Source organism: Centropristis striata, chromosome 16 (assembly GCF_030273125.1).
Source record: "Centropristis striata isolate RG_2023a ecotype Rhode Island chromosome 16, C.striata_1.0, whole genome shotgun sequence".
NCBI classification, from domain to species: domain Eukaryota; kingdom Metazoa; phylum Chordata; class Actinopteri; order Perciformes; family Serranidae; genus Centropristis; species Centropristis striata.
Window position 1 is genome coordinate 29,395,785 of NC_081532.1, and position 25,543 is coordinate 29,421,327.

Consider the following 25,543-nt stretch of genomic DNA (forward strand, 5'->3'; position numbering starts at 1 on the left):
ATTATTTTTGTTCTTTATAAAAGGAAAAAAACATACCTTTTCAAAGTCAGTTTATATGTTCTTTGATGAAAATAAGATTGATTCAAGAGTAGTGAACGAGTTTGATTATGTAATGCCTGAGAAACTGCTTTACGTCAGAGCAGAATGGACACGATGTGATATTTCACAGATGTTGCTCAAAGGTCCATATGTGTAAAATGGCCACTTTAGACCATTCAGATGTACAAACGGTGATATATGATGAGCATGAAAGATACTTTATAAGCAGTCATTGTAATGGAAGCAGATTCAAGAGCAGAAAGGAAGTCAGGTGCATGTGAGGAACAAAATATCTGTTCCTGTTGGACAGTGCCACCAGAGAACAATACCAGGAAACAATTTAGTGTAAATCCAAATCAGCACAACTTATCTCCTCAGAAATGGCCTATAACTACAATTTAAATAGCTAAGTGTTGTCTCTAAAGTGTGCAGGACCATTGCAGTTAGTAGTCACAATATTGCACTTTAACAAGTGTGAGGAAGAGAAATCAATGGGCAATAATCGGCCTGTAGTCGGTAGGCCAGCACCTGAGAAGGCCTCTGGTTCAGAACACATTGTACACAACATGGTGAGGAGTACACTGAGCGAAGAGAGGTCAACTCTCCACTAGGGGGCCTTCAAGACCTGACAGTGATGACTCAGGAATCCCTTTTATCCATCTCAGTGTGCAGCAGAGTCCCCAGAGAAAACTAAACATGCCATGGTGCAACTGTAAAAGCAGTGGGCACAGCCCATCGCCATCAAGAGGTGAACGGTTAAACTCGGTGGAACCTAGACACCATTTCACAAAGTGATACAGAATTACACATTCATTGCCATTAAAAGCATGAAAAGAATCTCAATATAAAAGCTGTCTGTTTTTCATTTTTGCTTTTCTGGGACTGGTAGTGTGGTGAAGATCGCTTCCCAGCTCCCATATAAAAAGCAACAGTTTACTGAAGACATTGTAGTGTAGCTGTTACCAGAATTATCCTTATTTACATCAAGACTTACATTCTTTTGAGTAATCCGAGTCCCGTGGGAGCCCTGGCACAAATGTAGGAAGCTCGCTAAAGCATAGGAAAATATGTCACAAGTCCTTTCATTTACACCTAAAGCAACAAAACAAACAAGGTGGTTTGTTCTGCTTTTGTGCAGCAAACTGCTACAGAGGACTGTTGCACAATGCAAGTTCAAAATCTGTTATTGCCTGTTTGTCCTCTCTTTCTTTTGCACCTCTATAGTCAGACAGGCATTTGTGAATCATTTTTGTGTGTTGGCTGGGCACTGTAGTCAAACCCTTTTGTTGCCAGTCTCTCCGAAGCAACAGAAACAGGTCGAATCATCGCTCGTGTGTCTCGTCTCTTTGCTCTGTCAGCTGTAAAGGCCTGGCTCTGAAGCCTTGCTTTAGCAGGTGCGTTGACAACCATTAAGTTTACCAGAGCAGTGTGGCATTTGCTTTGACGACAGTCCCGGATCTGTTTGTTGCATATATGTGACAGTCTCAGGCTAGATGCCGGCCTTGTCGCTGTAGAACGGCGTAACGTGAAACATGTAGCAGTGTGTGCAGACCCTGACAGGCTTCACCTGGCCGTACCGGGGCAGAGGAGCAGAATGGGAGGAGCAGCGAGAGCAGAAGATCTGAAATGACACAGAGCGTGATGCATCAGTAACTGATAATTCTGCCAAATGGACTCCCTCAGACTGAGAATTATTGTACCTTTCCACAGCTTCTACAGTGATGCTTCCTGCGGATGACAGTGAAGGGAGCCTTGCAGGCAATGCAGGAGTTGCAAGCTTCATCTGGGACCCAGTCTGGTGGGTCTACACAAAGAGAAACATAACACAAAAATAGGTTTCAGTTCATCTGCTGCAAAAGGCAGAAAAAGGACTAAATGGACTTAAATCTTAGTTTGTGGATTTTCTGACCTTCAAACTGGCCTTCCCGGGCCTTGGCAGCCAATTCTGATGAAGTAATGGTCTCCTGACAGAGAGCACAGTCTTCTAGCACGGCACTGCGCAGAACAGGACCTGCTGGAAACCAGAAAAAAATAAAACCAATGTAATGTGTGATTGATTGTTGTTTGTATTAAAAGCCCTGCTGTGGAGTTATGGAGCAGTTAGACAATAACAAAGTTTACGGACATATAGTAAATCTTTACAAGCAGATTTTATATTTTGAGCATCAGGGCCAATGAAGTATGCATGTTGGCCAATAAAAACTCTGCTTCTCTTTCGTTTGGTTGAAGACACTTTTCAGAAAAACAATTTCAAAGTCACTTTAGGGAAGTTTTCAATTCTGTCAGTATTTTATTATTCATAAAGGATAATGTACTGTAACATATGTATAACCAAGACATGTTCCTCACCTTTCTTTTGGTTTTCATTGTCTCCCTCCTCACACTTTGTTGCCATGACTTCAAACAGAGTCTTGAGGATGCTGCGAAGGTCACTGGCATAGTTGGTCTGCAGCTGATCAGCAACACCTGCATCACACAACACATAATGGAAATCAGCATGAGAGAGACAAAAGAGGTGGAAGGAGGGCGACTAACAGCTTGAGAGCTTTTACCTGATATACAAACAAAGAGACGGTGGATGAGGTCGCTGCTGCTGTGGAAGCGTGATCGGATTTTGTTCCTGGTGGCTAACTTGAACTTTTGCAGGGCCAGCTGGATCTCATGATGGTCCAGGTCTTCCGATGTCCCGGAGCTGGGGGTCAGACTGCTGACAGGGCTGGAGGGAACGGTGAAAGACAGGGTGGAATATTAAGGATTTTCTTTTCACACTGTTAAAATACAATTTACACAACTGTAAGATATTAATCTTTAAGGTGAAATAGTACAGATACAGATGTTGACATCGAGTAGAGTCAAACAGTCATGTGTTAGAATTTTTAAAAAGTATATATGTATATATATATATATATATATACACATTATATTTAATATTATATATATATATTTATTTATATTATATTTAATATAAAAATATATATGAATAAACCCCTGAGATGCAACAATCTCCAGAATAGAGAGGATATATAGAATATACAATTGAACTTGAAGTTTCATTTTGAGAAAAACCTTTTACCCTTAACCTTTTTTACCATACATTTGTAAGACACTACAGGTGAATACAGTAAGATGTGCAAGTAATATTACAATTAAACTTCCCAAGTTGATTGCTAACAGAAAGACAATTCTTTTTTGTTTTACAACTTTTATGGAATTTTATGTTTAAATTATGTTTCTGTCTCTAATGTCTCACCTTAAGTTAAAAAAATATGAACATAAAATAAAATAAAATAAAATAAATCTAGTCCCTACATATGTCACACACTGCCAGTAATATGCTGTTACCATTAAATATACTCTACTCAATGTACATGGAAATCAATACTACAACATCCAGCTAATTAAATCTACAGTCTAAGCCAGGAGGCAAATTAATGTTGTCACCTGCAGCCCATATAGGAAGGAGTGACTGACACTTCAATCGATTGCTGAATGTGAACAAAGGACTGCATAAAGAGTGGATCTTTTTATCTATAATGCAAGGCCTCTGTTTAAAGCTACTTTGTTGAGTGAGGATAGGAAAAAGACATTCACAAATATGACAGTGACACTCTAGTGAGTGATGAGTTACCTGGGAGTGTATGCACTGCTTGACAGACTACATGTGGTGACCGACACACTCTCACAGTCACTACCTGACACAGAGCTGAGGGGAGAGCTCTGGAAACTATAAACAACAAAATAAATGGTGAATAAAAGGAGAAATAAAAAAGAAGCACAAAATAAAATGTACATACACAAACACAAAAGAAACACACAGGTCTATAATTATGGAAACATAAGGCAAAATGAGAGTGAATGGAGGCAACAGAATAATTCATAACAAATGATGAAACATAGTGAAATAAAACACATATTTATGTTGATGCAAGCCTGTGTTGACATCACACATCCCCCAAATAAATAAAATAGCTCGTAAAGGGACTCATGGAAATGACAGCACACCTGGCACTCCTCCTGCTGTCCTCTTTGGTGTCCCTCTTTGAGTCTTTTGCTCCTGGCTTGTCCTCGTCTGTCTCCTTGTCCCTCTGTTGGCCTCCACTGGCATGCTGCCTCCTTTCAGTCCTCAGCTGGTGGGTGCATGGGGAGGGTCCATCCCCTCCACTGGATCCACAGTCCTGAACCTGATGCCCTGGCCCCGGAGCCATGACCAGGCACTTCTCACAGAGCTGGTAGTTTGAATCCTCATCCAGGGTCTCTGCAGAGCAGCGGGAAGAAGGGGGAGTTAACTGGGTGAGCTCCCCCTTACTGTGAGGCTCGTGGCCTCTTGGAGGCAGCCGGCAAGCAGAAGACTGGATGACAGAGCCCGGGGTTGCTGTTTTACAGTGTTTGTCCAATCCCAGAGCGAGGCCTAACCCGAGTCCAGTGGTCTCTGTGGTGATGGCATCCTCGTGGCCATCCTCACAGCTCCCACAGCAGACACAAGAGTTGAGCAGGCAGTGAGTGGCCACCAGAGGGCCGCAGGGCTCAACCTCAGAGGGAGCAGGCCGTGGCAGCAGCAGCTTGTCCACAGCCAGCTCCGTCAGGCTGGGGGAGCGAGGGTTGAAGATGACCGTGGCAGACAGCTTCATCCCACCCATACGGTGGGCGATGACCTCAGCCGTTTCAGACGCTGTCCCCTCCAGTCCCATGTCCCACCCGTTGGTGTAAGGCAGAGCTTCAGAGCCAGGAGCGGAAGTGCAAGGAGGGCGCTTTGCATGAGGACAGCGTGTGTTCTGGCTGCGTGGCTGTGGGCAGGGCTGCTCCGACTGGGCCTCAGAGTACCAACCGTTCCTGGTAGAGTCTGGCCGTGGTCCCGGCTTGCGCTGCACAGGACGAGGAGACTCTGCTGCTTTGGAAGGAGAGGCAATACAATGACAGGCCTCTCTTGAAATGCTGGTGATGGTGTCTCCTGCTGCGTCCAGGTCCTCTATTAAAAAGAGCTTGTCCTCCTCCTCTACATAGATGCCTGTCCTTCCCCGGCTCACCTGGAGCCTTCGGGGGGAGGCCTCAGTACTGGAGGATCCACTGGAGCCTCCTGCCTCTCCTCTATGGGGGTGGTGTGCTGGGGACTGACCCTGGCTGGGAGGCGACAGAAGGCTGGACATCTCGTCGCCCACTCGGTACACCATCATGTTGAGCTGCTCCAGTTCCTCCTCATCGTACTGCATGGAGCAGGCCAACTCGGCCTCCTCTGCCTCCTCACACAGCAAGCCCTGCTCCTGCTCCTCCTCCTCCCAGCCCTTTTCCACCTCCGCCAGCTCCTCCTCCTGACTGGGACAGACAAACGGAGCCAGATGCTCCTGCTCCCCCCCACTTTCCTCCTTGGAGCTGTCATTAGCAGGGCTGCACGATGAGTTATTCTCTTGGACTGGAGCTGGTGAGATTTCTGGGGCCGGCTCCTGGTCTGTGGACAACTCCCCATCCTGTGAGATACACAGGTTCCTTTCCAGTGTCAACAACTCCTCCTCAGTCAGGGTCTGCAGCAGGTCTCTGCAAGAGAACCGTAAGATAGTTGTAACATTGTGATAGAGGGAAAAGATCAGTTAAACATATAACAAAAATGTAAAGATTATGATGTTCAATATTCATGGACTGTACCTTATTTTCTTCAATAAAGTGCGAAAAGGCCAGAAGAGCTCAGACATGTCCTCTGATTTTCGTTCTAGGTTGAGAGGTCCTTCTGAATACACAACCAGCCCACTAAAAAATATGTTTAAAATTATATAAGTGTCCAAGAGAGAGTAGAAAAACAAGTAAGTGGACAGAAGAATGGAAAGGACAGGCAACACTTACCACACAATGGCTAGTCGGGGAATTGTAAACATCAGTGCAGGTTCATAGTCATCAATCATGTCTTGTGTGAGATAGCCCATCTTTAAGGCCCTGGGACAGCAGAAGAGGAGAAAACACATGATGAAAAAAAATAACCACATTATGTTCAGATATTGTTTGGTGAATTCCAGATGAAGTAAGGCTGCAGTTCTCACCTCTCCACAGTTTCACAGAAAAGCACAATCACCTCCTGCTGTACATAGTATTCTTTGGGAGACTTCACAGGCACCATGGCTGACACATAACTGGCAATGGAAGAAAAAAGGAGAGTTGAATGTAATTACATCTACAGCTTTGTTTAATGTCTTTGGCAAACTTGCATCCAAGAATCCTTGAGAGGATGATAAATGTGGATTAATCTTATTGGTGCATTTGCCAATAACGTCTGGCCGTTCATTTACCTGAGCTCAAACTCAGCAAAAAGGCTGTCGAAATGTCGCAATGCGTCCTTCATGCGGTCCGTGTACAAGTTGAGGTCTCTCAGGGCCTGGTCTCTGGTGATGTTGCGTACCTCCTCCAGGCTGCGAGTAAGGTCCTTAGCCAGGGGCCTCATTGCTATACTCTCTATCTCCCTGTTCATGATGATGGAGCCGGCGGCCAAACACTGCACAGGAACACGTACATCGTAAATCATCTCGCCGTGTACAGAAATTAATCTGAGAAAATCATGTTTACAATGGCACACCTGACAATCAAGAATAACCACATTTGTAAAAGTGAAATATGTTTATGCAAGTGTACAGGACTTGTACAAGGTTGTTTTCTTCTGGACTGATGCTGAAGGGAATACACTACCTCAGCCCCAAACCACAGCTGCCCTGCCAAGTTGTCATGGCGAATCTCCTCGGGGAATTTGACACAGAAGTCTCTGTTGGCCCGGTCGTTGGGGATACATTCATCCATGATCTGATTGATAATGTTCAACACATTGTCCTGCAGATGAGCACAAGAGTGACAGAGAACAAAATTGAACAAACTACTTGGAGGCATAAACACTAGTGAGTGAAAATCTGCTCCTGCAAAAAACAGCTTTCCCACTGTTTACTTTGAGTAACTGATGGTGGTTATAATCCCAGCTTCACCTCTTTCAAGAAGGCCATTGTGTTGCAGCTTTTAAAGACCATTGATTAGGAAGTGAATGAAAACAATTTGACAAGTACATGAGACCATTATGGCCCGCGCAGTTACATTCTTCCTCAATAACAACACAAAACTAAAGCTCATAATTCCAGCAGTGAAAATGCAGTGTCACACACAGCAAGAGCTAATCAAGAGCTTATGTGCCGCTGGCATGTACAACAGCCATAACAATGACTTACAATGAGCCTTTCACTCAACTGCAGCTGCACTGTGCACTGTAATCTTGTCAGGCACAGCACTGCGTCTTTCTCTGCTGGCCCTGAGGAGAAAGATTAAAAAGCTTTGAGAAGGAGGGCTTAACCACTGATTCCTTCATGGCTGTGTGCTGTGTGCTGTGTGTGTGTGTGTGTGTGTGTGTCTTGGTCCGGCCGGAGTACCACACCACTGTCTGTGTGGGTCTCCCAGCAGGGGACATCGATGATAACCTTCACTCCAGCTCGTTTCAAATCATCCAGAGATATTGACTCTGGTTGTGATACCTGTGTCTGACAAAAGACTGCTTTCTATCCTTTTTACAGCCGACCTCTCACTCCTTTCGCGATCTCCAACCTATTCTCTTCCTCTGTCTCCTGTGTACACCATCTAACTCAATCTCTGTCCATCTCAAACACACACACACACACATACCGCCTTGCCTGTTCCAGCAGGCCGCACTGTAAGAACAGCCGTGCCAACATAATATGAGCAGCATGCCAGCAACCCCCACAGAGGCCCATGAATAAGAGCTGATAGCAGCAGTGGCAGGTTCAAGTGCAAAATTTTGGCTTGAGTGCACTTGCCTTCTATTCTTGGGGCATTGGACTGTGGGGTATCATGCTGCTTAATTCATCCTCCAAAACCCTTGGGGAGGCACGCCACCGAAAAGACGCCTCTCTGAACATACGAGTGCTGAGAGTTTCACCGTGAATCATTTTCACTGCAACTTGTAGGGCCACAAAATCAGGGACTAATTATAGGCACAGACACATCCTAAGAAGAGACAGTTATTCAATTTCTTCAATTTAGGGTGATACGATGGATTTTAAAGTAAGAAAGAGCAAAGACAGCAAAGACATACTGAAGGAAAACAACGTGACAGATTGGCATCAGGAAGGACGGAGGGGAAATAGACAGAACAGTCGGGGATCAAGTGATGACCTTATTAAGTGGTTCTCCCCTGTGTGCTGTGCCGGTGGGGAGGCTAAGGCACAACGGGCCAGATGACGACCTCCCTCCACCACCTCCAGCTCGCTCAGCATGATGCAGCATGGCAGCCATCACTCACGCATAGCATCACCTTCTAAGCTGCTCTCAGCCCTGACCACATAAAGACCTGAACCTGTACCATCACATACAATAACTCACCATACATTCATTCAGTGTTTCCTTCAGCAGTTTTTGCACAGAGTGATGCAAAAAAAATTGAAAAAAAGACACTTCTGAGTGACCTAATTATTGTTTTAAACACAATTACCTCAATCAAAGCTACAGTGATAAATGCCTCTCACCCAATGAAGCTGCTCTTGTAACCATTTACTAATAACCCAAATGACACACAGCCCAGTGCAAACAAAGTATACTTATCTCATCTTATCTGCAAAACTGTTCAATGTAAAAACCTGGGCCAAGCAATGTTTAGTGAAGCAACCGTCATATCACTTTCCAGAAAGTGGTGATAAGGCTAGTGTCTATCTTTAGCTTCCAGGCCAAACCCAAAGGTTCAGTCAGAGGATTGTGTGAATGAAAAGAATTTAAAAGAAACTTAATCATCCATGAATGCTTTAATTATTCACACTGGCTGTGTCCTTCTGCAAAAATGTGTTTAACGGTTCATCTAAAGTATCAAAAACATATCAGGCTTATTAGTACAAAACGTCTGATTGTTCTAACAATCATGCAGCTAAAGAGAAAGAAAGAAACACAGGGAAACAGGGAGGGAATACCAACAAATACTAATTTGCAATAGCTGCAACCAAGTATGTGCATAAGGTCTATGGCATGTGTCCATAATCACTGTCAGCTGTCCTTTGGCTTATGACCAGGCTTTTTCAAAAAAACCTTGTAGTAAGCTGGTGCATTTTTGCAACTCCTGCTGCCACACCCCCTTTTAGCCAATTGGCATGAAAACAAACATGCACCTTCACACACATACGCATTTAACCTCTACGCCCCATTTCAGCCTACTGGGGCGGGAACAGGGCCCCAAAAGGTGGAGAAAATTATAGACACTCACTAAGTTTGTCCAATTCTGATTGCTAAGGCCTCATAGTAGCTTCAGATTGAATTTTGAATAATGCATAAAACAAGGGCAGTGGATTTTGTCCACCATCACTCCAATTTGATTTGGAAGGAATCTCTTAATGGCCAATATAAAAAGAGGGAATGATTAAAGCAAGCAATCCTGGTTGAATGTTGATATAAGCACCCTTGTGTTAAATAATGCCAACCGATCATCTAATTCTTACTTATTATTTACGATTAGTAAATAAAATAAGGCTATTTCTCAAAAGCTGAACATTATCCTTCCTGAAATGGCAGGTACAGAAAGATGATGACTTGTCCCTGCTGACCTGACAGGAGCGGAACTGGTTGACCAGCAGGGTACATCTCTGAGGGTCTTTCCTGCCGTCGAGGCCATCCAGCTCAGTGGCCACCTGATTCAGCTCTTCATCAGCGTAGTAGAACTGGGCCAGGAGCTGAGGGTCCGTCCTCTGCACAGAAACACAAAGACACACAAGAAGGTCATTTTCATTACAGGTATAGCTGCTAATGAGAAACAATACAGTCAAAGCAATGCACAGAAAACAACTATATAAAAAATATAAATTAAAATCACTGTGATAATTAATAACCTGGCTGGACCATAGTGCACCTACATGTGTTGTGTATCCACTTTTGAATGCATGTTTTGCTCATTTATTGAAGCACTGTGTTATTTCTTAACATCTTGCACCTAGACGCACAGTAGTTTGCACAAGGGCTGCGACTAAAGATTATTTTCATCATCTTTGGTGTATAAAATGTCAGAAAATGGTGAAAACGATGCTCTTCACAACGTCCTAAAGCCCAAGGTGACACCTTCAAATTTAAAGACCTTTACTGGCATGAATGTTCAAGTTAAATATTATTTCCAAATGTCTGACCAACAGTCCAATACCCCAAATATATTCAGTCCTATCACAGAAGACAAAGCTTCTTTAAGGTACACGTAGCCTCAACCAAACAGTCTATTCCTACATTTTGTGTTTCTTTCATAATTTTAACAAAGTAAAATGATTATTTTGTTAATGTGTAAACGTCTCAGTCACACTGTCAACACTTCATGAAAGCTGCAGCTGCTAATAACCAAACATCTTAAGCAAGCAAGCCATCAAATTCTCTGAATATGTTTGATTTAGTGAACTCCACTCCGATCACAGCAAAGTGCCCTCTACTAACTGGCTGTTAAGCTGTGGACACAAATACAGTATGAGAGCGGTCAAATAATCTGAGCCAACCTTACATCACAAACACAATATTAGCAGAGCAAATGAGTGGATCTCAGAACAAACCAGTTTTCTATTTGACTCTGAACAGAGTACGGGCCAGGACAAGCCAGGATAACGTGGAAGGGGAGAGACACCATCGTGTATTTTCCTGTTATCAGGGAAAACAGAATCTTACTGAGCTGTGACAGATATGAATAAACTCCCCAGTGTCAGAAATCTGTGAGTTGATCTCATAAGGTGAGTCAATTATCAAATTCAGCTGCAGAATTTTGATGTCAAGCATCGAGGAAATCTGGCAGCTATACATAGCGAGGATCCTCACTCTTGATATGCTCAGGTTAAGGACCTGTGTTCATTCATTACACTAGTTTCCATGTGCAGTCCTCGGGGGAAGTAATATGTACACTATTTAGAGCTCTGCATGAGTGAAACAGTGTCAGGCATGGGCAGCTGCAGTCTCCAGAAAAGCTGCTTCATGTTGGGTGGTTTTCTAACTGTGAGCAAGTAAACACATGAATTACATTCAGCAAGTCTCGTGGTTACAACAACACTGTGCTACTACAGCACTGTGGTGTTACCAGGTAGAGTATTTAAGCCAACATAGTTTTACCCACTCTGTGTATGCTCAACAGTGAATGTAACCTTTATATTCTGTTGTGACCAAATTTCCAATGCAGGAATAACATTATGAGAGTTTGACATGTCCTGAAATCTCAATCATTTGTCAAGGCAACTTTTTTCTCTTCTTGACACTAGGATAAAATCAAACATGTCGAATGTTTCTCTCCAGCAACAGCCACAAAGCAGCAAACAAGTAAATATGGAAGGGACGCTGTTGAACTGGGGAGACGGAGGAACACAAACACGACTTGTTTCTCTTGGATTGTGGAAAAGAGGAGAACCTGCCGGATTGGAGGTGAACAAGACTGTGTTATTATGAGTCTGTGTTTAATTCTGAGTGTATCAGATCCACAGACCAGCACTAATATCAGTGAGAAATCATATATTTTTAAAAAAAGGTTCACCTCTTATTCCAACAGTGAAAATAGTGCAGCTAACCAACAAAGGCTGGTAGCAATTGGGTGGGAAAAAATACAAAAAGGAAAATTTGTAGGCAAATACAGTTAATTTCTATGGATTATAATGAAGCCAAATTGAAGAATATTGTCGATATAGTATGACGTCTTTTATCTTGTGTTTCTAGAGTTATGCTTTTTTGCAGACGTGTAAAAATTATTAATATGTCATATTTCTTAAAGGGAGTTTGGCATAATATTATCCACCAGGAATCTATTTGTAGTCTTGTAAACAGTGACCCTATAAAATCCCCAGTCTTTGCAAAATTTTATTATCTGTGACTCAAACTCACATTGTACTTAGATGTGAGAGGGTGTCAGACTTTTGTCTTTTAAAAGTATTTCGAAATCTTTGGTAAGCATTAGTCACTTTCTGCTTTAGGGATATAAACTGACTAATAAACTGTAATTGCGCAAAAAAAACCCTCATAACTGAGAAGAATAAGGAGAAGTCATGTCAAGACAATACAGCGTGCACATGAAGGCAGCATAGTACAGCAACATACTTCCAATCTGTAGGGACAAAAATAAAATCAGGTAAGTAGGACATTGTATAGGCCAGCCCACCTTAACAACAGATTGCTCTCCCATTTGCCAAGGTTCTCTAGTGATTTATGGGCAAACACAAGGCATCGGTTATACAAATTCATATTCATACATGAACACATTTTCAACAAGTATAGAAAGGTAAATGACAACAAATGGCTTTAATCCTAATAAGAGGAGTTAATAAAGGTTAATAAGGTGTGAAAGCTCCCCAGAATGGTGGGTGTAATTAGAGAGGCTAGCCCTGGTAGAGGATTTATGTCATTATCTCCCACCATGCTCCCCTCCGTGTGGGGGGGCAGTGCAGCACAGCAAAACACTCTGCGTGAAGTGCATGTACAGCACACAAAGTAGGGAAGAGACACTGAATGTCAACACAACAAATGATCATTATTCTTGCTGAAACCTACCCAAAATACAATTATAATAGTGCAATCAGGAAACCAATTTTTAAATCTCAATGCCAGCAAACACTGCATGCACTCACACACATCCTAGGGAGGGCTCACGTTGATCGAAAGGTTAATGGTTTTCAAAATGGCGACCACATGCCGGTCTGCATCATCACAAACCACACGGACCCAATGACGGCACAGGAGCTTAAAAAGGACACCATGACTGTGCAGACTGGAAGAAGGGAGAGCTACGCCGGGAAATGGGCTAGTTTCGCCTGCCGCACGTCGTCTGTCTGGAAATGTTTTTCATGAAGTCGAACCGAATACTGGTATTTACTGAAACCTCTCACAGGACCTTTTCCCCTAAGTTTGCAGTGCTTCCTGTTGCGTGATGCTCTCCCCGTGGGCCTGCGCTTCTCTCTCTGAATATGATACATGGTGCTGTTCCCTCACTCTCTCTCATTAATAATGAAACAAACAGCAAGGAGAAAACACAGAGTGGTAACCTACAGCTGGGGTACTTGTCGCATTATTACAGTGAGGAGGGAAAAAATATTTTATATTCTAAAGGGTATTTGGAGGACTAAGATATGTCACCAAATTAAAATGAAACATTTTTACAATAGGTAACCATTATCTTTTGTCAATGTCATGTATTTGTTGGCTGTTTTAAAAAAATGTAAACAAGTAGTATGGTCTTTTTCTGTACAATACTTGAATTTTCAATTGCCCACAGGTAAATCAGAGGAGCCTTAGGGTGAGTGACAGAGCAGCATGGGATTTCAGCAGATTGGCACTGCTTTTCTTGCTCAAGGACACTTCAGCAGGGCATATCCAAGCATAAAAGAAAATCAATAATATTCCAGCACGTTGTTCATGTGTCTGCCATGTCATATTACCTGAATAAGTTACCGATGCAGGGAAATTAATCTGATCCAAATTTTCTGAGTCTGTAATACACCAGGCAAATATATTAAGTGTTTCACACTCTCCTCAAGAGTTCTTTTTAACAAGGTCACATACATGATATCTATCTATCTATATAATCTGTGGAGAATGGAAATAGACAGCCATGGCACGGTTGTTATTACAGCAAGACAAAAAATAATCAGTGGGCTGTAAATAGGAATACTCATCCCTGCATTGGCATTACGACACTGGAAATACATTTAAGTGGGTTTCTCTGAATGTGTAGGCTTATTGGATATGAGCACAAAGGAAATATTAATTACATGAGTAAGCAATAAACAAAAACCATCATAAAAGGACGTATTCATCTATTCAACCATATTTAATCCCTCAACATTGAAAAAAGGCATAATATCATCAGTCAGGAGTCAGATTTGACTGGACTTTACACAATGACTGACTCTTTGACACAAATGTCACGATGACCAAACAGGAAACAAGAGTGGAAGACAGTGGAAGACCTTTTTCTAGCCCAGACACAACATGGCTCACAGAGTGGTGGCATTCATTTTGAGACTTCTGAAGCATATAGGCCAACGCCGACGAGAGAAAGAAAAGAAGCGTTTGAGACAGACGCCATCCTATAGCCTCCTCCTGCTGCATTCCTCACACAAGAGGGAACATTCCTGCAGCATTGCATCATGGGGGAGAAGTCAAAGGCAGGCAATGTTTGAGACATGCAGATTTACTTTTAGATAGGCAGCGATACTTGAGCTGCTTGGTCTACAAGTTTGGTGCATCATGGAATAATAATAAATCATTAAATAAGAAAAAAAAGGTATGAAAAGATTAGGTCTTCAGGCTCATTTCTGACACCAGTGTGAGAACCACAAGTGAGTTGAGCCAGATGTTTGTAACTTCAACCTTACTTCAGCCCATTATTACAAGTCTTTACTAGCTACAATAGCTCTCTCACAGCTGGTTCAACCAAATCCTCGGTCACGGCAAAAGTCAAAGTGGTAACGCTACTTTAACATCTAATCAGATTCAGCACAGTTAACACAGTTACCTTAAAGGCTGCTGTCTCTGAGAGGTGAGGCCATAAAAGTCATAAAAATACAGAAAAGTCCCTTCTTTGACATTCAAATTCAAAGCCATGAATGGTGAAAAATTTACTTTGTTACATGAAGTATGAGTCAGTGTGACTCTAAAAAGCAAAAGTAGTCTGCTTACATAAGGTAAGTAATAATAACATAGGCTGGCACAGAGTAGAGCACTGGCCTCGACATGTACTCTACATGACAAGAATAAATGGTTCAAGAAAGATGTGGCCTAACAATAACTTGCAAATATCAAAAAAGCTACAACAAAAGCAACTTATAAACCTCCTGGCTGAGAAAAATAAATATATGGTCATAAAAAATAAAAAAAAAGTGAAGTAACAATCAAATAAAGAAGCTGTAAAACAATACCGTCCCATAAGGGGATTAAAAGTGTTTCATAGAAGTCGGTGAGTAAACATCTTGGGATCTGGCTCCTGAACTTGCGAGTTGTGTCATCATCACCAATGACATCTCTACCTTGCATAAGTGAAGAAATGATTCAGCAGATTTGGCTCCTGTCCCCTGCGGCGTGCCACTCTCCTGTTATACTCCTGCTGTCAGTTGTCCTGGGTGCCCTCTCTTTGAGATGACTCAAAAACTCTAGCCACATCGGTCACAAACCCATCATTTTAGACTATTAGCCTCCCATAACTTTATCCAGAGTGACAATTACTGTTAAGCCCCCTCAATCACATCGTTTCACAATGACTCTGTGGAAATTCTGTCCCTTTTGTTTAACGTTAAATCAATAACAGGCGGTGACAGTGTGACTCTTAGTCGCCTGCTGATGTACGATCAACATTTTCATCATCTCAGCCAGCTTTCTCCTTGAGCGGCTGATTCTGGGCTTCATTTCTATTCGGACTGTGCGGATGACGGAGGACGTCAGACTAATGCTTCATGAACATCCATAGCATCAGTGCGTGCACATTGAGCCCACTTAAGGGACTTATGAGAAACCTTGCCTCTGCCCTCCATACTCTATTCCAGGCTCAATTTGCTGTCTTCTGGCTGCCTTCCAAGGATCAGAGGCAAATATTGTAGAGGGGGGGAAACCAGTTCACTCTGCTTCATCCAGTCAGTTGGCAGACTGGCAAAAAGCAGCCGGATACAGTTCATCACCTTATTTATTATTCAGGACTCAGCATAAATGCCCTGGCGAGAGCGAGCCAAACATTTGGTAACAAACAAGGAAACTTCCTCAACCATTATTTATATTAAGTTTGGCAGAATAAAAAGTATTACCCTTCTAAGAATGCAGTGTTGTGCTGATGTTCAGTTGTGTTGAGTCATTCCTTTCATGTTCAGCTTGCATCAGGAGTTTCTTTCCTCACCTCTCTGTTGTTTTCTGCAGCTACAAAGTAATTGATGCTGACGTTTCAGGCTCTGACTGTTTTAAAACCATTCACATTTTAAGATGATTTTCTATTAAATAAATGTGCAATTTAATGAACTCCACTAACCACAGACTGCTGAGGAGCATGTCTGCACTAACCAGCTGAAAGTTGGATCTACAGCAGACTACAGATTTAACTTCATTGACTCAATACATTCAGAGTGGTCTGCCCATCTGGACTGATGGCATAATCTGTGTGCTTGTCTCCTCTCAGAGGGCTGCCCTAATCTGGCATTTGGACTAAGCAATGACCTGTGCATGTGCCTGGCACATGGTTTAGCATGACAGGCTGAGGTGACACAGGGGGGTGCAGAGGATTTAGGTGGCTACAAGTTGGGTCCAGGATCCCCTGATGGTATCGTGGTGACACATGGGGACGCTCCTCTTCCTCCCAATCGCAGGGAACTTCTTATGCAAGAAATAATCTGGTTATACAACACAGAACTGGCTGTTAAATTGTGGCTAGGGCGGAGAGTCTGAAATTTTAGATCAAAATCATCAATTTGTGAGTCCTACAGAGACACCGAAGACAAGATTGCTGAAGATTCATGCCCCCGATCTTTATAGGAAGACACCAGCAACAGAAAGTATTGGCAGGTATTCGAGAAAGTCAAACAAACCCACCTATGCCCTGTCATGATTCTTCCCTGCAATTTGACCTACATCCCCTCTTCACTGCTGAGGATGTGGATGACTCACAACCGGGCTAATTCTGTCCACATACCTTTCATTGTTACAAACAGTGACTGAGCGTCGGCCCTGCCCCGGCTGCCCTGAATTACACACGGTGACAGCCACAGTATGTGTGTGAGTAAACACACATCTTTGATTGCCGTCTGCAGAGATCAAAAGTATGCAAGTCAACATGCTTGAGCAACTGGGATTGGACCTGAAATTGCAACACAAACATCCAAACCTAAATGTGGAATAGCAAAGCAGTGATAAAATAAATGAATAAAATGGAAAAAGTAGCAGTAATCTGTTTGCATCTTTCCACTTCTCCAGACAGGTGTTCGTCCGTAACAGAGCTTTATTTTGCAAAGAAGTAGTTGGTATGAACACTATAATTCATACCATCTTTCTCTTGTTAAAAAGGCACATTAAAATACTTTATATCAGTACGACATTACTGACTTTACTTTTATTACTCCCCTCTGGCACAAGAAAACTACAGGATGAGAACACAGATATATTTGACGATCCATTTACTGAACACACACTGTTTTCCATTAAAATAAAAGCTAAAATATCAATGTTTATGAAAACTCTAGCTTCAGGATCTCTTATCATCCCAGCCCTAGAATGCAGAAAGAAGAAACTCTAGAGCTGCTAAAGAGAGACATCCTCTCATTTTATCTCCTGCCAACTGTAACCAAGGCCAAAAACCTAATCCCAAAAATACAGGCCTACTGTTCTCCTCCTTTCCCTCCTGTTCTCCGCTGCTGATAAGACAGAAAGCAGAGCATCTCATTTGTTGGTTCTTCCGAGGACAGTCACACTCATAAAGCAGACAAAGGGCACCTTGAGAACATGCTTTATGTTTATCATCAGTGACAACGAAGAGTGGGATTTAAGCCTTTGATCAGAGAGTGTACCAATTATTACCAATAAGAAATGAGGTGTAGGAGATAGTGCAGCCTCTCAGTCAATAACAGGACGAGCAGATTCTCTGTGGTACCTTTAAATCTCACTCTTCTTCCACGGGTATTTTCTTTCAATCATCGCTTCCTCACACCTCGGACAGTGGGCCCTGATTCCCCAATCCTGCAATGAATTTAAAAAGGCCTTCAATCGCCTGGCCTGTCTCGATCTGCACTAGGGTCAGCTCTCTAAATCCCAGCAGCTGACACCAAATCAATTACCGCATGGCTGGTGGGTAAGCAGAATGGGACGTCCACAAAGAACTCTCGAAACAAGGCTAAATATGAAGCCACGCTGGCCGCTGCTCAGCAGTTTACCGGTGCCAACAGTGCAGAATCAACTTTGCAAAGACAAGCCCCTTATCGCTTCACCTGCTCTCACTTCTTCCACCTGCATGTTAGCAATATTCACAAACAAACCAAGGCAGTGATGAATGCCAAATGAAGGACGAACAAGAAGGTGAAGTAAATCACAGGAAATAGAAGAAGCTATTACACACAAGGTTGTCATATTCTGTCGAAGTGGAGCCATCATTAGTGAGGAAATCAACAGTCGTGATTCACTAGTACTGTCAAGAAATATTTCCCAAGAAGAAAATCAGTGTTCTAATGAGAATATACATGAATCACAAGGTGATTGTGTTTATTTTCAACATGATAATATATAAATTCAGAAAAAGCGCCTACATTCATTTATTTTATTGTATTTGAAATCTATCAACTATAAAAATTAATTAATGGGTTTCCACTTAAAGAGGAGCAGTGTTTAATACAATGCAATAACCTATAGAGCCCAACCCCATGTCTTCAAATTACAACCCTTATTCCAAAAGAAGTTAATAATAAAACACAGATAAAATAGGATACCACAATTTTGTGATACTGTTTTGACACATATTCATTTAAAAATTGTACAAATGTTTAAACTGATAAACTAACCCTAACCTGTCTTGGAATTTCAACAGCACTGTCGTAGATTTTTTTTATTTTTTAAAGATTGCACTTAACTCATAACTCTGATGACCCTGCCTCCACTTCCACACACATTTTAGTTGTTTTTTATTAATTATACATGGCTGTTACTGCTTGTTTAACCATACAATTAATTAATGGGTTTCTTCTATTTAAAGATGGAGGGTTGATGATTAGTTTTTAGATTAAATGTTTGGTCTAAAATATGTCAGAAAATTTAGGAAAAAAATGCCCATCACAACATCCTATAGAGCCTAAGCTCATGTCTTCAAATTACAACCCTTATTCCAAAAAAGTTTAATAAAACATAAATAAAATAGAATGCAACATTTTTGTGATACTGTTTTGACACATACGCAATTAAAATAATTTTAACTGATAAACTAACTCTAACCTGCCTTGGAATTTCAACAGCACTGTCAACAAATGTATTTTTTAAAGATTGCACAGAACTCATAACTCTGATGACCCTGCCTCCACTTCCACACATATTTTAGTTGTTTTTAATTAATTATACATGGCTGTTACTGCTGTTACTGCATTTTGTGATACTGTTTTGACACATATGCAATTAAAAATCGTACAAATAATATGTTTCTTTTTATGTTTAAACTGATAAACTAACCTTAACCTGCCTTGGAATTTCAACAGCACTGTCAACAATTTTATTTTTTAAAGATTGCACAGAACTCATAACTCTGATGACCCTGCCTCCACTTCCACACATATTTTAGTTGTTTTTTAATTAGACATACATGGCTGTTACTGCCTGTTTAATCATGTGTCATATCCACCTCTTCATAGATGAACATTTCCTTTCAAAATCAAATTCAACTGCTGCATTTTAAGTAGGGCCCACACAGCTGGCAACAGAAGGAAAAGTGGTTGTGAGTGGATGAGTGTTGCGTTAATGTGTTGCTTTGTCGGAACCATCAGCTGTCAACATGTCGGCTTTTCCTTCTGACAGTCTAGACAAACATCTCTAAAGCATCTTTTATGGTGGCTTGACAATGATTTATGACTACAATAAATACTTACATGCTTTGTCGTGTTTCATTAACACATGGAAAAATCATTTCACACCACTACATTTATGAGATTTTACCTTAAACCATGAAATACCTATAGGTTAAACATTTATTTGGCACTGACACGATATGCCAATTGTGAAGATTTTTATGAAGTCATTTTTAAATATAAATCCAAAAATGCACTGGTTCTAGCTATCAAATGTAAATATTTATATTCTGGGATATCATATTGAATACATTTGGATTTTGGACTTTTTTTCCCAGAGAAAACAGGACTTTGAATATGCAAACTTGGGCTTTGTGGGATTATAATTACGTCATAGAATCCATGATTATTTGTTTAATCGAGAAAATAATCAACAGATAAATTGATAATTAAAATATTGACTTGCTAGAGCCACAGTTATGGCTGTAAATGTAATACTGTCTATTACTGTATAGGTTTTCATTATACTGTACAGGCTTTATTACTGTTACTTATCACCTTTAAATGCAATCTTAAGGATCGCAAAGCAAAAACTAGCAAAAACCTAGTTTGATGTTGTACAAGCCAAAAGCCATCTTTTATTTTGCTAAATTCTAAAGATAAAGCTGTTATACACAAAATGAATAATACTACTGTTGATATTAAATGACCTAAGAAATAAATGGAATTTGTGAAAGAAAAAAAGGGATAATTAGGAACTGAGAACTCTTTTATATAGCTATTTAGTATTAATTTTAATTTTAAACTGCATGTCTTTGGACTGTGGGGAGAAGCCAGAGGACTCGGAGAGAACACACGCTGATTTGGGAAGAACATGCAAACTCCACACAGAAGAGCCAAGGATTCGCACCCACAACCCTCTTGCTGTGAGGCTCCATATCTTTGACATTTAAAGACTTTGAGAAACTGTGATGAACATTTTGCGCCATTTTCTGATGTTTCATAGACCAAACTATTCATGGATTAATTGATAAAATGATCAACAGATTAACTGATGATCAAAATAATGATTAGTTGCAGCCCCAGTTAGGATAACCATTCTTCTAAGATTAAGTTTGCAAGAAGCAGTGACCTGTCAAATGTTGGATGACCTTATCAAGGAAACCAGGCATTCCCATTACATATGTTCATCCACTTGCTAACAGCCGACACTGTAACACACTGATATCTGTTTGACATTTCGATAAGGAGGAGTCAAGAAAGTATCAGCTACCCACGCATTAAAGTGTCCGGTGGGGAGAGGGGGGATGAAAGGCAAATTAGTAGCATCCTGTAGATGGAGGTGAGTGCACCCGGCCTGGTGCGAGCCGTGAGCCCGTCACACTGACAGATGAGGTGGTGTGGAGCTGAAGGTCAGCTCCTGAACGCCTGATGGAATAACAACACGGGCTACAGAGGAGGTGTACAGGTTTAGCCTCCTGACATCTCTCTCTCTCTCTGTCCCTCTCTCTCTCTCTCTCTCTCTCTCTCTCTCTCTCTCGCTAACAGTCACTCTGCAAGTTTGCTGTTGATGAATGAGAGGTGAGGAAACAGTGGCCATTTTGGCTGTTCGGAAACCTGAGCCAGGTCTCGTCTTTGTTTGGGACTGCATGGAAGTAGATTTATGAATACTTCTCTAATTTCACCCTCTCCAAAGCCTCTTTAACTATCCAAAACTGTTCCCTGCAGAATGTACAAAGTTCAACTAACGAGCAGTCAAATAAAAGAGACATAGAGTAACTGGAGAAACTGGTATTATATAATAATAAATAATGGTTTACTATTCACACAAAAACCAGCAAAACCAGTTTTAAGGCCTTGAAGGAATGTGGAAAATATCCTTACTTTGGGCGAGTTGACTAATGCAGCTTTCTCTTGACAGCCTTACAGAAGAGCAGGACAATCCATTCTTACACATTCGTCTTTCCAGAAGTTGGCACTTTGATGACAGAGTCAGGCAGAATAGACAGGTACATTATGTCCCGCGCAGAGCTGCACACTACTCTCTAACACACTGGGAAGGGATTGTGTAGCAGGGGCAAAAGAAAGTCCTCCTCAGTGGGACTTATCTGGGGAAGTAAAGAGCAGCTCTGGAAATATCAATAGCTCCGCTTCAGTCAAGGGAACATGCTGATTCGACACATTTCTGTCTCCAGGAGAACATAGTTCAATAATAAACGGCTTACTGTTGATGCAAAATGACAATGCTGTGCGGTGTTCAACTGTAAATGCCAGAATATGTGGGCTGGGCACAGATTTTAATTACCACAGAAATATTTTCTCTCTGTGCAAACTGCTTCCTAGCTTAGCTGCCGTTCAGTAGCAGAAACATAAAGTGATCTGAACCCTCCTTTCATTACTGTTGTCTTTTCATACTGATTGGCATAATTACAGAGGCTTTTAGCGCTTTCTCCTCACTCCTCTGAGGCAGAACTGATCATTTAAAACCCACAGACTTATGTGTAATTCTGTTAATTCCTACCATGGCTGTGATTTGGCAGAAAAGGCACTGATGTAATAGCTCAGCACTTCAGAGTCAGGAGTCATTCATGAATGTGACAATACTCTGGTGAACCCCAACACTTAGGTCTAACCTCAACAATGGACTGCCGAAATGCTGCGACAGCAAACATGGTTAAACAGAGAAAAGAGGAGTGACGCAGGTGTGTGTATGTGGTAAAGAGCAGGTGGATAATGTATAATCACAGGCGATTTATTTGATCCCCGTCTGACATTACTGTAGCGAAATCTCCCCATTACTCTGTGTTTGATATGGAAACACAGTTGTCTTATTATCAGACACTGACTTATCAACTAATACTGCCTCTTAGAAAACCAGGCTGACAAATGCTTGAAGTAGCCAAAAAAAGATTTTCTATGTTACATAGAAACACAACAATGCACCACAATCAACAACTTGTTTAAGAGGCCGCCTGCAGTATATTTTCCTCCGTTTCTATCACTAAAAAAGGACTCATAATCTACAGCAGTTATGAATGTCATCAACATTTTAGCCAACATGAAGCCAGAATGAACTGCATGGTTTTCCCTACCATTACAAGACCTGGGTGCAGTGCCTTAACATTCTTTCACAGCGCTTAACGCGAATAAACAGAAACTAACTTTGCTAAAGCAAGTTCTGCTGTCATTCCTCATCACACTGCTTCTGTCCTTTTATCTGCTTTTCAAAATTCATTGGTCTTTAAAAGGGTGTACTTGCGTTATGGTGCTATTACATTACCAATTTATCAGTGGCATTATTTTGTTACAATAATAATTTTTGGGACTATATATCCAACAAAATGTGGTTCCTGTGACAGACCTATGCATTTAACACACTAAAATGTTATTCAGGCCTGTTGACTTGGGTGTGGGGGCTAGAAAAGAGAATCAAACCTTCAACCTCTTTATCGAAAGTCAAGTTTTCTAATTGAGTACATAAAGTTTAAGGAATTCAATGTTTTTTATAAAAATCCATAATGTTTTTATTTAAATGCTCTGCAGTTCACAAGGATAGCCTTTTGTATCCATCCTCCAGAAGAGGCTGCATTACAATACAAGTGGTGTGCATCATTTCAAGTGCTTTTCAATAGAATATTTGCTCATACTTCCGAGTAAATAGAAAAATTTCCATAAGTGCACATGAGTAATTGGGGCAAGGTGATGAGTGCATATAGGCTGTAAACCAATGTTAAACATTACAACATCTAAAGCTCAGAATTATCTAGAAGTTAACCAGTTAGGAGTTTCCCAATCTGACATGAGCATAAAATCTGTGACTGTTTATACTCAAGTGGAAGTCTGAATGTTTTATGATCATACAGCACTAAAAGAAAATCGTATACTGATCAATGACAACTTTCCACAGATTTATGCAGTTTTGTGAGAGTATAAGTCGTTGCATTTAGAGTGCCTTACAATTGCTCCACCTAACACCTAAAAGTTTTCCCTCCCTGGAGAAATATTCACATTAACTCTAACTAAAAAAGTGCTGCAGTTGGCATATATTAAACTGTTCATTTAACAAGGCGATCAAGCCTACAATACTTCCTCTGCTGTGTCAGGCATGTTTCCACACTCTGAGCCTGACTTAAAGAATCACAGCACATCCATTATAGCTCACCCTAAAAGTGACGACTTGCCTGAGCAGCAGATTTGATACATTTAGCTTTAAACAACAATTTATCCAGTTTGGGATGATGTCTCCAATAAGCAAACAAAACCAAACCCATTTAAATGCAACAGAGCTGAAACAATTAAGACATTTAATTAAACAATTAGAGAGGGAATATGTGATTATCCATTAGTTATATCAGTCATTATTTGAAGCTTAAATGCCAAACCTCTTACTGAGTTCCATCTTCTCAGTTGTAAGGTTTTGCTGCTTTTCTTTGTCTTGCGATGGTAAATTAAATAACCCCACTTCGACTATCAGTCAGACAAAACAAGCAATGTCAAAACCTCATCTTGGGCGTTTATAAACTGTGATGGGCAATTTTTATTTTACTATATTCTGACATTTTACATCCGAAGTGATTAATAAGTTAATTAAATAATAAATGAATCAACAATAAAATAATAATAATAATAATAATAATAATAATATTTACAGCCTTAAAAGGCTAATAGCTTTTTATTTAGTTTTCTTTCAAAACGTATTTTACTATTGGTTATTTTCTTATTTTGTAAAATAATAACATTGTTATTATTATTATTATTATTATTATTATTATTATTATTATTATTAATATGAATAATAATAAAATACATTATCAATACAAGTTTTATAATTATTTTATCATTACTGTTTTTGTTGTTGTTGCTACTACAGTATTACTAATGTGGTTTTACGAATAATTTGTGACTACAATACCAAAAGACAATAACTTCAACAATACCTAACAGTAATGACAATGCCAGCTGATAAGTCAATCAGTATAATTTAATACACACAGTCAGACTGTCACATCGTGAGTCCTGACTAGCGCTTGAAAACAAAAGCCACAACAACAACAACAACAACAAAGGGGTAGCTGCTGGTTAATACACTGTAACATCAGGCTAACGTTAGCAGATGTGTGGCAGTTTGTGAAGTGATCAGGCTAGCGAGCCACACTGAACGTCTGTTTTGCTAGCTTTCTCCACAGCTATGCATAAAAAATGACTGACTGCAGAGCTGACACAGCGCGTGAGTCCGTGATAACTTACCTTGGGCTTATACAGCCACTTTCTAAAGCGGTTCATCGTTACCTCGCCACCTTCCTTTGTCACCAACCCCTCCTCTCCTCTCCTCTACCTGTGTGTCTGACAGTATCAGCGGTGGTTGCTAAGCTAGCTCGGAGCTGCTGGCTTCCAAAACGCAAAATGTACAAAAGCGCAATGTACGGTAAGTTGTCCTGAACGTTACACCGCGGCTCTGAGAGCGTACAGAGGAGATATTCGAACACAACGACTTATTTCCATCTTCCCTGAATCCCGAGGTTGGCTGCCTGTCTGTCTCCCCCGCCCGGCCACTTTCCAAGTCCCGATGATACAGACAAGCGGAGCACCGACGGCTCTGCTGCTCTCTGCCCCTCTAACGTTACTTGATGACAGTCACGTTGACAACATTCACCTCCCACTTTCCCAGGAAATGATGCCTTCAAGTGCTGCTCCCAAATACCGCGCTCTCAACCGCCTTTGGTCGGGAAATATGAAACCATACCATGTAAGCCAGGGATGGGCAATTTAAATGCTGGATAAGGCCACAGTTTTCATCGACACTACCACAGGGCCACATATAGGACCGTGCACTGATGAAACTGCAATTTTAAATATGTTAACAGTGCAGCAACTTAACATATTTCATGCTCAAATGCATGTATAACAGTATAAATAGGAATACAAAAGGTTTGAAGCAAATTAAAAATAACCACTTCCTGTGTTTTTTTTTCAGTGCAAGAACAGCAGTCCAACATTAATTGCAAGAAGTAATTTTGTGCATTTTTACACTG

At 41.0% G+C, this 25,543-nt stretch overlaps 1 protein-coding gene across 2 annotated transcripts; it reads right to left on the reverse strand.

Moving 5' to 3' along the window:
- Positions 1-50: 50 nt before the first annotated feature.
- zfyve28 (zinc finger, FYVE domain containing 28) lies at positions 51-25,090 on the reverse strand. Of its 2 annotated transcripts, none has more exons than XM_059353431.1 (14): positions 24,759-25,090; positions 9,600-9,740; positions 6,706-6,843; positions 6,312-6,514; positions 6,066-6,155; positions 5,872-5,961; positions 5,677-5,778; positions 4,042-5,568; positions 3,668-3,763; positions 2,592-2,755; positions 2,389-2,505; positions 1,949-2,050; positions 1,740-1,843; positions 51-1,660 (listed from the first exon to the last, which is right to left on the reverse strand). In XM_059353431.1, the coding sequence occupies exons 1-14, from the start codon at positions 24,792-24,794 to the stop codon at positions 1,529-1,531; spliced, it is 3,042 nt and encodes a 1,013-aa protein (XP_059209414.1). In that variant the 5' UTR covers positions 24,795-25,090; the 3' UTR covers positions 51-1,528. The 2 variants fall into 2 exon arrangements, with proteins under 2 accessions (XP_059209414.1, XP_059209413.1); XM_059353430.1 differs by having other exon boundaries at positions 1,949-2,053; positions 24,759-25,089.
- Between the last annotated feature and the right edge of the window lie 453 nt (positions 25,091-25,543).

What these genes read in the sequence shown, in the direction of transcription:
- zfyve28 (XM_059353430.1), bottom strand. Translation starts at nt 24,794, where the DNA reads ATGAACCGCTTTAGAAAGTGGCTGTATAAGCCCAAG. An exon ending in AGTGGCTGTATAAGCCCAAG is followed by an intron (nt 9,741 to 24,758) that starts GTAAGTTATCAC and finishes GTTTCTGTGCAG; the next exon opens with AGGACGGACCCTCAGCTCCT. An exon ending in TTTGCTGAGTTTGAGCTCAG is followed by an intron (nt 6,156 to 6,311) that starts GTAAATGAACGG and finishes TTCCATTGCCAG; the next exon opens with TTATGTGTCAGCCATGGTGC.